At 35.2% G+C, this 14,571-nt stretch overlaps 1 protein-coding gene across 4 annotated transcripts; it reads right to left on the reverse strand.

Moving 5' to 3' along the window:
* Window positions 1–4,035: 4,035 nt before the first annotated feature.
* On the reverse strand, window positions 4,036–12,227 carry LOC106475673 (ninjurin-2-like). 4 transcript variants are annotated; one of them, XM_013936351.2, is made up of 3 exons: window positions 11,691–12,195; window positions 10,092–10,286; window positions 4,036–6,399 (listed from the first exon to the last, which is right to left on the reverse strand). In XM_013936351.2, exons 1-3 carry the CDS (start codon window positions 11,721–11,723, stop codon window positions 6,097–6,099), a joined length of 531 nt encoding a protein of 176 aa, XP_013791805.1. In that variant the 5' UTR covers window positions 11,724–12,195; the 3' UTR covers window positions 4,036–6,096. The 4 variants fall into 4 exon arrangements, with proteins under 4 accessions (XP_013791805.1, XP_013791806.1, XP_022235439.1 ...); XM_013936352.2 differs by having other exon boundaries at window positions 5,939–6,399; window positions 10,092–10,283; window positions 11,691–12,227; XM_022379731.1 differs by having other exon boundaries at window positions 5,939–6,399; window positions 10,092–10,283; window positions 11,988–12,216.
* Window positions 12,228–14,571: the final 2,344 nt, after the last annotated feature.

Raw genomic sequence — 14,571 nt, forward strand, 5'->3', positions numbered from 1 at the left:
TCTACTGGGATTCGTGACATATTATATATATATATATGTTTACATCGGAGTGAAGAGTGTAAAATAAAGAAAACTTCTACTGGGATTCGTGACATATTATATATATATATATATTTACATCAGAGTGAAGAGTGTAAAATAAAGAAAACTTCTTCTGGGATTCGTGACATATTATATATATATATATATTTACATCAGAGTGAAGAGTGTAAAATAAAGAAAACTTCTTCTGGGATTCGTGACATATTATATATATATATATATTTACATCGGAGTGAAGAGTGTAAAATAAAGAAAACTTCTGCTGGGATTCGTGACATATTTTCACAGATTATCCCCCTTAGCCTTGGCTATGGTTCGTCGTTTGTGCTCAAGAATTAAAGAGCATGCGCAAAATACACTATATAATCAGCCAGCCATTCTTAATAATCGTTTATAAGGGTGTGATATTCGAATTATAACCAACGATTTAAGACCCCTGGTGGTCAGGTTAAGTATAAAAAGAGCAGTGGGATAGGTAACTGAGGTGGGAAGGCTGATGGTTTTTATGAGAGTTTTTGGGTAGGTAATGATAGTTTCCGTATCTTCGGTACAGTTTTTCATGGAAGTTTTCAGGTTAGGGTTTATTCTACTTTGTCTGTCGTAGATGCTAAAATCACGCGTTGTCTCTTCGGGATAAATCCTTCAATTCTTTTGTAACGCCTTTGATTTGGTATCCAGTTCAAGCGTTGTCTTTGTCGAATAGTTTGTGTGACAGTTTCCGTGGATAGGAGATGAGGGGGGGGGGGTGTTCATGAATTTTGATATGAAATCTTAATTCGACATTGGTCGGAGGGGGTTTATTTATTTTAAGTGGTTTACGTAGGTATGTTTTTCGTTTGAAATTATTGCAGTAATGTGTTAATCAGGATTGTCATGACGTCTTGGGTTCATTAATAGACTATTTTCTCGGTACGTACGTGAGTCACTTTTTTTTCTGGGGGGGGGGTTGGTTTGAGCTGTTGCGGTGTCGAATTGTTCCTCGATTTTTTTGCGTTCATTACATCCAGGAAGTTTGTACTGGTTGGTGTGTCCTGAATCTTAAATCTGATTCGCTGGAGATTTTTTAAACAGTCTTTGTTTCATAATCCATTATTGACAGATGATTGAGGACGTTTGCTTTATTTTAAGGAGTTTCTAGATGCTGGGATTGTACAAGTTCCAGGATTTATTATACGAGGTGGTTCCACAGTTTTTACGGAAGGATGCCATTGACTTGTGCAAGGAGGTTAATGTTTTTCTTAGTTAGAGCAATATTATTCCCCTATATTCTGCCCTCCCCGAGGCTTGGAGGGTTTTGCTCTTCCCGTATCTCTTTATAAACCTTCTAGGGACGGTTCTTTCATGGTTGACTGGTTATTCGTGTAGTACATTTCTTGTATATTACAGGTTCGTATGATATACGGTGGTATATAATCTATAGTATTATCTACTGAGTGTTTAATATATATCGGAAGTCTCGTGTTGATCCTTACGTTGGGCTTAAATTATTTGAATTAGATCGCCCCTCCCCCCATTGGCATCATACAACTACAACAAACGTGAAATGGTTCACATGGACCAGCATCCAACTGGTTGTTGTTGTTGTCATTGGCATCATACAGTTACAACAAACGTGTAATGGTTCACATGGACAAGCATCCAACTGGTTGTTGTTGTTGTCATTGGCATCATGCAGTTACAACAAACGTGTAATGGTTCACATGGACCAGCATCCAACTGGTTGTTGTTGTTGTCATTGGCATCATACAGTTACAACAAACGTGTAATGGTTCACATGGACCAGCATCCAACTGGTTGTTGTTGTCATTGGCATCATACAGTTACAACAAACGTGTAATGGTTCACATGGACCAGCATCCAACTGGTTGTTGTTGAATAGAATCAACTTGAGCTCATCGGGGTTCCTGTAGTTCTTTAAAGGAATAATTAATCTCTATCAAGAAATACATTCATTCTGTAGACTTTGCTTGTGTGACAGTAGAAATGAGCTAGTTTCACTGTGACCGTTTTAAACGAGACATTTGTAATAATTCTTTCTTCTAACATCTCGTGCATTTTTTAAGGAATACAAACCAAATAAAGCGCGTGCACTATAATATAAAACTGTTCCTGATAATCATACAATTCTATCTACGTTAGCCGTCCCTAGTTTTGAACTGACAGCCTATAGAGGGATTGTTTGTTTGTAGCTAAGCCCAAAGCTAAACAATGGGCTATCTGTGCTCTGCCAACCACGGGTATTGAAACCCAGATTCTAGCGTTGTAAGTGCGCAGACATGCCGCTGTGCTACAGGGGGACCTTTCGAAATATACTATGAATGAGGAAAGGAAGATTCTAAATATCCACTGGAGGGGGGGGGGGCTACTATAGAGGGAAGGAAGATTCTAAATATCAAGTACGGAGTGTGTTTTTGTGGCAATATAATTCGAACCAGGGACTCTCAGATTAAAAGTGTGAAGGTCCGATAGCTCAAAGATTTTTTTTTTCTTGTTCAGTTAAAAATGTTAAATTGATTATTTGGTTAAATTTGTGAAATCTTATAACAAAAAACAAACAAACCAGGATATGACCTAAAATGTTTCAATTTCTCATGAATAGAGTTTATCATAATTTCTCCGACGTTATTTACTTAAACGCATGTATAGTGTTAGGTGGGGAACCTGTATATTTACGCATCAGGATTGGATTGTTTGTTTTTGAATTTCGCGCAAAGCTACACGAGGGCTATCTGCGCTAGCCGTCCCTAATTTAGCAGTGTAAGACTAGAGGGAAGGCAGCTAGTCATCACCACCCACCGCCAACTCTTGGGCTACTCTTTTACCAACAAATAGTGGGATTGACCGTCACATTATAACGCCCCCACGGCTGAAAGGGCGAGCATGTTTGGTGTCACAGGGATTCGAACCCGCGACCCTCGGATTGCGAGTCGAGTGCCTTAACCACCTGGTCATGCCGGGCCTTAGGATTGGATGTGGTAATGTAACTCTTCCGAGAGAACGGACGGACATCCTTATTCCATAGTGTTGTCACAACGAATGTTGTATCCCCGACTCATTAAACACGTAATTAGCTGAACACTACAACGTTGATCCAAATATTTCTATTGTTTGTATTTATGAATTTTCCACTTGTTTACATTCATCTGTTGTTATGGGCCTACTAATTTATTTATTTATTCATTCAATTTTGACTTGTATTGCGAAAACCAAGCATCTGTAACGATCGGGCCTTAAAATATCTTGTTATTTCCATTAAAGTTCAAACTATTTGTAGACTTTCTATGAATAACCAATAGTGTGGACTTTAACCGCTAGGATTCCTTTTGTTCTTGTTGCTAAGCGCAAAGCTACACAATGAACTATCTGTGCTCTGCTGAACACGGTATCGAAATCCGATATTTAATGTTACGAGCTCTCGGACTTGCGGGGGGCGGGGAGGGAGCTCTAGTTCCTGTAAAAACTCTTGAACTCGCGAGATTCAAATTTCGTTAGTAAGGATTGAAAGCCCCTTTTATCCTACTTTTCTATAGTTTTGCTAAAGCATATGGTGCAAAATAAGAAACCTAAATACGGTCCAGAGATGGACACAGCATTTATATAAACTTATGATATATATAAATCTTTGATAAACGAAAGTGTTTGGAAAATATAGTGCCATACTGAAGAAAAGCTCGTCTGCTCGATTTATTTATTCTCGTTGCCAGGGTTGCAAGAGTTTCAAACACAAAAAACAAGCACATTTTACGCATCATAAAACATTTTATTTCAATATTTTTTATTACTTGAAAAGTGGTTTACATGCTAAACAATACACACGACACAAATATTAAATATAAAGCGGATTTCTAATAGATAAAAACGGCAATATACTTGATTTTCTAAAACAAACAGCTATTCAAAGTAGCTCTGGTGTGTGATTAACGAACTAAAAACTAGATAGAACTAGAAATCGACGTTAGATGCTTGTGACGCTAAGTTTAACAACTATTTTCTTGGCATTGGTGTAACGAATGTAAAGTATAAATATTCGAATACAGTTTAAAAAATATTATAACAGTGCACATAAATACGCAATACACGTTATGGAGTTATAAATAATACAAAAAAATTACTTATCCTGCTGGGTATAAAATCGGCATCAAGCGCCATCTATGATTACATCGTGACATAGAACCGGGTTGCGGGAATACCCATAAAGTAAGGTAGCTCCCGTTGCAACACCAACACACTGGACGTGATTATTTTCTAAATACTTATTCATACACAACAACAGGAGTTGTGATACAGTGACGTGGTAACCTAAGTTGTTGGGGCTTTTCGCCTGTTGTATTAGGCAACTGTCTGTACGTTTAATGTTTCGGTTCTTCTAAAACAGGCTTTTAATGTTGTGTTAAAGTTTTAGATCAAACTTAGAGATATAAAACTTAAACCCAGTTTTGATACTTTACAGTATTATGTATATCTTACCTATTATATAATTACAGTAGTTCGTGTATTTTTAAAAGTATGGCTCCAAGACAAATTGGGAACATGCACGTGACTAACGTGGGCAAGACTTGAATACAATTAATTAGAAAAGTCACAAAATAAAACGTGCGGTGCATCACGTCTCACTGGTGGAGTTAGTATTTTATACTTTTTAGAAACAGGTCAGCCAATCATAAAGACCTTACAAGGTACATGGGATCAATCCAGTTATTCAAGACGCGTACAACTCAGTGGCAAGATCCAGCGTTTCGGCCAGGATGGAAGGGTTTATAAAGATTTGAAGTGAAGGCTTACATTCTCAAATGATGGGACCTAACTTCACGCTCTTAGCCCACACCCAAGTAGTTCTTCAATGCAAAGATAACTCTTCATAAAATTCAATAAAGCTTTAACCACAGGAGTCAATTTGTATAAGAAACAAACTATAATCCAACAAACCCTTGTTTTTGAAAAAAAACGTCAAGATTTTTTTTTCATTACTCCTGTAGAACGTCTTTACTTCAAAACAACGAATGAAGCAACCCTAAAATGTGCCTTAGCCTTCCCTGTAGCCCCCAACAAAAAATGTTTATTGTTAAAGCTGGTTCACTTCCTAAATATAACATTATGTGTGCCAACAATTTGTACAGTGCAGACCCCTCAAGTTTTTGTCGAACATCACCTCAGCCCCCTCACCATCCCTACTGAATTTTCTAAAGAGATACAGAGGTTCGGATTGGACAGTTTAACTATTCTAAAGCAATCAGAGTGAGCCTTATTTGATTGATACAAGCAAAAGTACCCGTCCCCAGTGACGAGAAAAGTTAATCTATCAATTTAAATTATTTCATGGACTTTAAAAAGTTAATTGTTTTATACACTCTTGATTTTACTCAGAGACAAAGTTCTGAGCTACTTATACCGCCCACTGTGGAAAGTAATTGTTGAGTATTTCAGTCACGCTAAGAGCCACTCAACAATAACATACGGTATATTTACACTTTTATTATTTAAGTTACGTCACATTTTGAAATGTGAATGGTAGCGTGATTAATTACTAACAAGTTGGTGTAGAATATCCTGCTTGCGAAATAAAATTTGGCATTAACATTATTCATGCCTGTTCTCCCGTCATTTCAAAAGTAAATGTTGAACTTTGCCTGCGTGTGCAGCTTTTCAAACGGGAGATAGACGAACGCTCGGACAGAAACCACATTTCGCATTATATATCAGTGTTACAGTGATTTCAATACCAGAAACTAAATGAATATTTACATAGTTACCTTTATTTCCTTAAGTAGTTGACAGTCTAAGATATAATTTGTTGGAATTGATTTTGTTTTAAAGTTTTAAATCAGCTCATTATCTGGGAGAGCTTGAGAAACTCAAGCTAAGCCTGCCACTGCAACTAGAAGCGTATAATTTTTTCTATATACAAAAAGGACTTTTTTGGTATATCTTTCAGACGAATTTTTGATAAAACAGCTGCCTCTATTTTTATACTTATCACATTACACACCTTTATTTCTTCCAAAAGACTGCATTAAAAAAAACAACTTCCCGGAACACATTATACCTTCAAACAATCTATAGTTCTTGCGTGCAGTTATCATAAACTCCGGCTGCTCTTGCAAACCTTACCAAATCATTTTCTGCTCCTGTCCTTTCAGTCAATTTCTCTGTGACACGGGGATCCGCGTGATTCGTCCACTCTGGACCACCACCCGAATAGCTGTCCCCGACTCCAAATGCCGATATTAGAACATTGATGACAGTGATGATGAATATAAATATGATGATGGTGTTGTTGAACAGGTCAGCTCGAACTTGTTCATTTTCACTGTTTATGTTTGCGCGGCCAACCAGTATGAGGAGGATTCCAACAATAATCTGAAAGTAACAGCTCCTCGTTAAACATTGGTGAGGCTACGTTTTCTCTGTAACAACATCCCAAAAATACACTAGACCAATCTATCAAATATGATAATACAGTTTTTGTCTGTCCTGAAAATGCGTGCGCAAATTACTATGCTAAATGCGCATGCACTTCAGTTCAATGGATGTAAACAAAAGGCGGATGTAAATATACTTCAATAGATATTTTTACAACAACATATTAAGAACTTATCAAAGTTTTTAAAAAGGTCGAACATTAGGTAATAGAATAACAGTATAAGTTTATTGACTGATAACGTTAAGTAAGGTAAAGTTTAGTCCTAACTAAACTAAAGCAAAAAACGTACACAAGTTACAGTGGTAACTATGGAATATAGGCCGCACTTAATATAGGCCTAACTAATGTTAAGCCTAAGACTTGCAGACTTGTAGTAAGGCATACATCATACAAGTAAAAAAACTGTTTCAACAGTATATTGTCGAGGCCAAAATTTTGACAAACTTCTATTTATGTTCCGAAACCTGTTTATGCACATGGGCAGCTTTAGATGGATTTTCCAGAGTGGTAAGTTTTCATTATTAAAAGTCTTTGATGAAAGAATAGCTAGAAATCCTGTATTTAAAGAAATACTGTTGCAATAAAGATACTAATTTGACCGCAAAATTTTGGCGGGTCTCTGCAACGAGAGCAATATTTTCCATAAAAATAAAGGAATTTTACGACAAAATAACTATATTCAATTGAAAACGCTGTACATTATCGTTAATAGTTTCAAAATGTACCTGTTTTGACAGGTGGTTACAATTTTAAGTTTTATATCATGCATATAGGTTTTATTACAGATTATATATCAAAGAGCTAACTCTTGCATAATGTGAATTATCTGGTAACCCTAACCTGAAAAACACAGACACTCATTTTAAGCTGTTTGAAAGACTGAACAAGAAGCTAAGTACGTGTGTAAACCACAACCTAACAACACACAAATATAATCATTAATATAATACATCTGTGGACTGAACACGTACTTAAACTATATACATTAAACTGTCTAACCAATATGTATCTAATTACTATGAAAACAATGCATGAACACATTTTAACCACCACTGCATAGTTAGACACATGGCTGCAACTGCATTAAAATTTCTATAACGGTTGGCAAATCTTCAAACGTACCTAAACCGCTACAGAACAATGGGACTCTACACTATTAGGACATAGAATACCAAACAAAGTAATATATGATCAAGATTACAGTGTAAGAAAATAAGATGTAAACAGTAAGTCACTACACCTGCTTTATTTTCAACAACATTTTCACACTGGGTATTTGTTTCACACCATGCCAGCTGTTGTAATGTCTAGTCTAGGTTCACACTTGGTATTTGTGGCACAGCATGCCAGCTGTTGTAATGTCTAGTCTAGGTTCACACTTGGTATTTGTTCACACCATGCCAGCTGTTGTAATGTCTAGTCTAGGTTCACACTTGGTATTTGTTTCACACCATGCCAGCTGTTGTAATGTCTAGTCTAGGTTCACACTTTGTATTGCTTTCACAACATACCAGCTGTTGTAATGTCTAGTCTAGGTTCACACTTCGTACTGATTTCACAACATGTCAGCTGTTGTAATGTCTAGTCTAGGTTCCCATTTCGTATTTGTGGCACAGCATGTCAGCTGTTGTAATGTCTAGTCTAGGTTCACACTTGGTATTTGTGGCACACATACCAGCTGTTGTAATGTCTAGTCTAGGTTCACACTTAGTATTGCTTTCACAACATGCCAGCTGTTGTAATGTCTAGTCTAGGTTCACACTTAGTATTGCTTTCACAACATGTCAGCTGTTGTAATGTGTCAAAATAATCTGTAGTGTCATTTGTGTGTGGACAGGTAAACAGAGGCAACCACCCCTCAAGCTTGGAAGGAGGCTCAAAATCACAGATTCAGTAACACGTTTCTAATCAGGCCACATTATTACATGTATGTGCAAATGACTCCATAGTTGAACTGGAAAGCCAATGCAAGGTTAGTCTTCTCTTCCCCCCAAAAACCTTTTGGGAAACGATGCTTCTGGAAATAATGTAGTTGATGTTTGGTATATTGTAATGAAGTGTGTTGGTCATAGAGGAGCCATGTGTTTTGTTTTATAGACATCTCTAACCAAGTATATATACTTGATGCTGACCCCCATCCTCTCTCTCTTCTCATCATTGGGTAGGAAACTCCGAATACCGAAGCTGTAACGTTTAACGTATACTTAGTTTTTTTACCAATCGCAAAAGAAGTTAAGTATCTTGGAAACTTTAGAGATTGCCGAAGTCTCAGAGTAATGCATGGGGATCAAAACTTACTGAAACACACACATCACCATCATCTATCTGTTTGTAAGGTGTAAGGATTACTGAAATTCTAAGATCATTCAAGATATAACATTAGATGTACTTCTGCAGTGTTCTGTTTCAAGAGTTGACTAAACCAAAATTAATGGTAACAAATTTTTTTTTTCTTTCTTTTGAAGTTCACATTTCATGCTGTGTTGTAGCCTACAGAGTGCATAATTCTTCTCGTATCTCATAACATGCACACATTTTACTGATGTCTCAACAATATAAATTGCAACATTAAACATCCCTTACATGATGCCATTTTAGTGTCTACTGACTGACAGACAACACACTACTGTATAATGGTGTGAGTAGTTAAAACAAATGACCCCTGCTAGCAGCATTTTTACTCATCTAAGTGTGGTTAAAATGAAATATTTGGGGTTACTCACAATAAAAAAAAACAGGAAGTTTTATGCTAAAAACAGAAAGTACAAGATAGGAACATTTAAAAAAAATACACATGACAGGCCTACTGTTATTCTGTGATCTCTACAGTGGAAACTACAATATGACATGTTTACTGTTGTCTCAAACACTTCATTCTCTAACTTATTAAAGATAAAATCATCAGTAAAGAAATCTGAGACTTAGCTGTATTAGGGAGAGAAACCTGTCATTCAAATGAATAGGAAAAAATCTGAAAGTTGATTGTATAACAAAGAAAGAGATCCATTGTTCAAAACAGTAAAAAAACCTGAGACTTGACTATGTAACAAAGGAAGAGAGAGTCACTGCAAAAAATAGTGGGAAAAGTTCCAGATTTAACAGTGTAATAAGGAAGATCCATTGTTCAAAATAGTAAAAAAATCTGAAACAAACAATGTAACAAATGAAGAAAACCATTGTTCAAAATAGTGAGAAAATCTGAAACAACATAACAAATGAAGAAAACCATTGTTCAAAATAGTGAGAAAATCTGAAACAACATAACAAATGAAGAAAACCATTGTTCAAAATAGTGAAAAAAAATCTGAAAGAAAACTATGTAACAAAGAAAGAGAACCATTGTTCAAAATAGTGAAAAAAATCTGAAACACAACTATGTAACAAAGGAAGAAAGCTACTGTTGAAAATTCACATCAAAACTTGTTCTACACCTGTTCTAAACTTGTTTTACGAAGCAAAAAAGTATGTTTCATTGTTCTGGCAACTTTCGTCATTGGACTTTTCTGCTAAATGTTATGTCTTTATATGTTTGAACTTTAGAACTGGGGCATTACTGATATACTGAATCAGAGACAAAGAAATAACCCAGCTGGATCCTGTAGAAGATCTTTAACTTAATTCTCCTTACCTGCAGAACAATTGAAGTACTAATAAGAACAACAGTGATGTGGAAATATTCGTGAATATCTGGCTGAGTGAGAACCAACTTCAGCTGAGAAGCATTGGCTGTCAGCAAAGCTATGTCCATCATACCCTGAGCTAGGGTCTTTCTGGTGGCATAAATGTTGACATCTATGGGTGTTCGGCTTTTCATTCCTTGCTTCTGACGGAAGAACAAGAGTTGGAATAATGAAATGTTAAATAGATAGTGAACTAAATTATGTGATTATCAACTACAAATACAGACTTCAAATGTGGAAGTTAAATCTGATCAAACAAATATTCATGTCCTGGCAGCTCTAGTATACAAAACAGTACTATAAGATGATAGGTAATATATATAATCCTACCAGTCATTGCAAACTACACATAATTCAAAGATTGTGAAGGTCTTGAGAAATATGTTCCAGTTTGAGAAAACATAATATATATATAACGTGAGACTTTCCCAGGGCAAGTTATGCTACCCACATCGCTGTTGTTCATTTACATTAATCATAAGGGATGTTATAACCTTGAGAGATCACCTGACTTGCCATTGGAAAAGGTCGCTGTCTACCTTCACACACAGTATGGGTAATTTTGCAGAAACGTTTTTCATGAAAAGAAAAAGGTGATACCGTAGGTGAATGACACAGAAAAATCGATAGCTTGAGTGAAAGAAACTTAATAACTTTCTTCATAAACATGTTATGTGAAAAACTACACATACAACTGAATAAATGAAATTTGTTACAAATTTTTACAGTAACACAAAGAGGTAGCAAACATATGGTATGCCTGTAATTATCAATTATGAACACACTTTAAATTTGACGAATCAAACATAGCATGCTCACTTGCATTTAATATATTCCTCGTTGTAATGTTGTCTTCTCCGTCATCTTGTCCATTTTAAAACAATTATGTGTAAATTAACATCAATTTAAAATTTTGGGTCTACACTTTAAATCAAATACAATACAGGAATCTTAGTTGTTATAAAAATATTGGTGTTTCTTAAGTCTTAAGCAAATGTATTTATATTTTTTAATGAACTCATTAGTATTAAAATAAAACGGTAGTTTATAAATTACAGTAACAGGGCATATTCAATTTAAATATCAGTAGTTACCAATAATGGCAACATCATTTAGTCTAAACTATTCAATAAAGTTTTTTTAAAGCATAAGCAATAGAATTGGAACACAAAATTGAATAAAAAATAAATATTAGTGTTAGCAAGTTAACGATCTACTTAAGCCTTAAAATGTTAAATAAACTAGGTGATATAAAACTAAAAGTAATATTTGTATTTATTAGATTGCCTTAATAATACGTTAATTTATCAGTTACTTATTATTCCTTTATGATTATTTGTTCTCTCGGCATAATCCAAAAATAATGAAAAAAACTGCAAAAGCAAAATAATAAATCACGAAACCGTTTAATTAACATTTGAGTGATGTAAAATTAAAAGTTCGAAAAACTTGCTCCGAATAACTGAACAATCGGTAGTTTTAAATATAGTTTACCAAGAAAAAATCAATCTGTTAACAGTATAAGTTTAAAACGTGTTAACACTCACTGGAAACTTGTACGTAGATGACATTTTGGGCATAGATTCCAAAAAAATTAGTCTATATTTTCAATAATATCCAGTTCTCCCAAGCTATGTGTGTTCGTACATCTAAGTTTATCTACCCGATCTAACAACAGTCATTAAGTCGTCGACTAAACACAGTCCGCACAAAACTTCAGTTCGCGAATTTTTTGTGGGATTCTAAGTTCTACACGTACTTGATACGGGGCCTTGGTTGATTTGGGGAAAAACATTTACACTTACAACTCGAATTTTTACACTTGAATTTAATCAGAAGCCAACCTGTTTTGTCGAAGAAATAGCTAGCAGCTCAAACGTCCCAGGTAACAATAAATATTACCAACATTCGTCATAAAACACTACCAGCTAAGTAACAGTAACGTCATCAGTGCGTTTTCTAAATTTAAAAACACTTCAGGCAGCATGAAGAGGGCGGGGAGACAAATGGAAAACGAGACATTCCGGACACTCAACCAGCGTTACGGGTACACTAAGCTTGTACCTATAGTTTTGTTTCAAAATGTTGGTACCCGTGGTATCATACAGAGTACCGATGAACTAAGCCTACGTAAATATATGGATCAGTCCGTGTTTAACAATTATTTTAATTATCAGTACAGTTTATAGTTTCCCAGCAGGCCCTCCTCTGTCTCAGAAGTATGTCTGAGGGCTTGTAACGTTAATATTAGGCTTCGATTCCCGCGATGGGCAGAGTACAGTAGCCCAATATCGTTCTTTGTGCTTAACACCAAACAAACAGTTTCATATCAGACTTGGTATAAGTTAGTAGGTGCATCAAAAAACTAAGAGCGACTGACAGTAGCACTTGATAAACATTTATGCACTTCGTATTAATGCTGTATTGATTACTGTAACTAAGAGCCTTAACAACACAACTTTATTTTATTTTAAAGATCACCTCAATCCCCTTTAATTCCAGAACTCGCAAAAATCCTGATCAAATGTTCAACTGGTAAATAAAAATTGCGTAACGTTTTTTATTGATGTTTTTTGGTGTTTAGCTAATCCAGTGTGTGTGAAAAAAAAACGCTTTAAAAGAAAAACGCAAAAAAAAAGCCTTTGACGATCTAAGGCTTAGTATGCCATCTGTTGAGTAAAATTGCAACTACATTTGAATATCTAATTTTTATTGAAATATAACCTATATTTTGAAAATAACTTGGATTAATGACAGGTTGAGTGGTTGAATTTGGGTTTCGTTCATTTATTCACATACATTGCTCCAGTCTGTTCAATTTCATTACAGTAAAACTTAATTATATAATCACAATCTTATTCATTAATATATATCTCCAAAAATGTCGAAGTTATTGAATTTATTTTGTCTTCACTACAACACATTAAATTAATTCATCTTCAACACAACCGAGTGCTAGTATAAATAGAAACAATAAATCAGTATTGTTATTTTCAACAACAATGTCAGACCGAGTCTCTAACGTTCAGTGGAAATTCAAAACCTGATTCAATACTTTTAACACCGTTACATTCTACTTCAGCACGACGACACGAAGTTTTAATGCCCTTAGAATCAGCGATTAGCTAACCTTTTTCTAAACATTTCTATTACGGACATTTTAATTAAATAAGCATACTCGAACATTAAACTTAGTGTTACGTCTCCGTTCGTTAGTTGATTTTCCGTAACTTCGTTCCCACGAAACTTTAGCGACACAAGTCCTTTCTTAATAAAACTGGTTTATTCTTTCTGAATATAACTTTACCGATACACTTATTTTCAACAGTCGCTCTATAACAACACTATAATTCACGCCTCACGAGCTCGTCTTCAACAATACGTCTCTCTCTGACTGCAGTTCAATTACTCACTACCTACACACATTGTCACGTCACGCCGTGACCATCTTATATATACCAGACCACCCCCCAATCTAGCAAATGCTAGAGCACTCCCGAAGGAACAGGATAGTTCTAGAAAACGGGTGGCGTGATACTAATCACGTGATCTCGCTGACGCAACATTAGGTTATAATTAATTCTACCCCTGGTTGCTCAGCGGTAATCTTGACGGCTTTTAATTTTAAAAATCGTGGTTCATTCCCTAGAGTAAACAGTGTAAAAATATCTTGTTATTTCTCAAAGTAGTTTGTCTTAAAAGTCCGTTTAATTTTCATGGATTGAATGACATGTAAAATAACTGAACATTTGACAAAGATATTGAAAAATTTGCATAGATGTACCGGAATGTAAGAATATCTCTGTGTTATTCGTCACACGCTCGTCAAGGCTTATGTTTATCGATCTCTGCAAAATTTAACAACCACTTGATCTAAAGTTTAACTGTTGCGATGTATGGTTGCCAGAGCATAAATTAGGGTAAGAAAGCCATTATAAACAAAATCATTAGGGTTTACACAAGCAATCATTTTCTCAGTACTCCGTCTGTACAGGGTTGATAAAAATAGTAATATTTGCATATACGTTACAAACGAAAGACAGTATACTTATAAAATAGGCGGTTGATATCTTTTGGTTAACATGATACATTTTACATCGATAAATGACAAACAAATTATTTAAAATCTTTAATACAATTTAAATTAAGTGTTCTAATCATCTCTTATATTTTACATACCATTCTCTAAACTCAAATTCAATGCAGTTATTGCTGGAATAATATAATGTTACGTCTCCGTTTGTTAATTAACTTTCCGTAACTTCGTTCCGACGAAACTTTAGCGACACAAGTCCTTACTTAATAAAACTTGTTTATTTTTTCTGAATATAACTTTACGATACACTTGATTCCAACATTCGCGCTAAAACAAACGCTATAACGAACTTCAACAATACTCTCTGACTGCAAATCAATTACTCTACTACC

The sequence above is a fragment of the Limulus polyphemus genome, unplaced genomic scaffold (assembly GCF_000517525.1).
Source record: "Limulus polyphemus unplaced genomic scaffold, Limulus_polyphemus-2.1.2 Scaffold8964, whole genome shotgun sequence".
Lineage (NCBI taxonomy): Eukaryota > Metazoa > Arthropoda > Merostomata > Xiphosura > Limulidae > Limulus > Limulus polyphemus.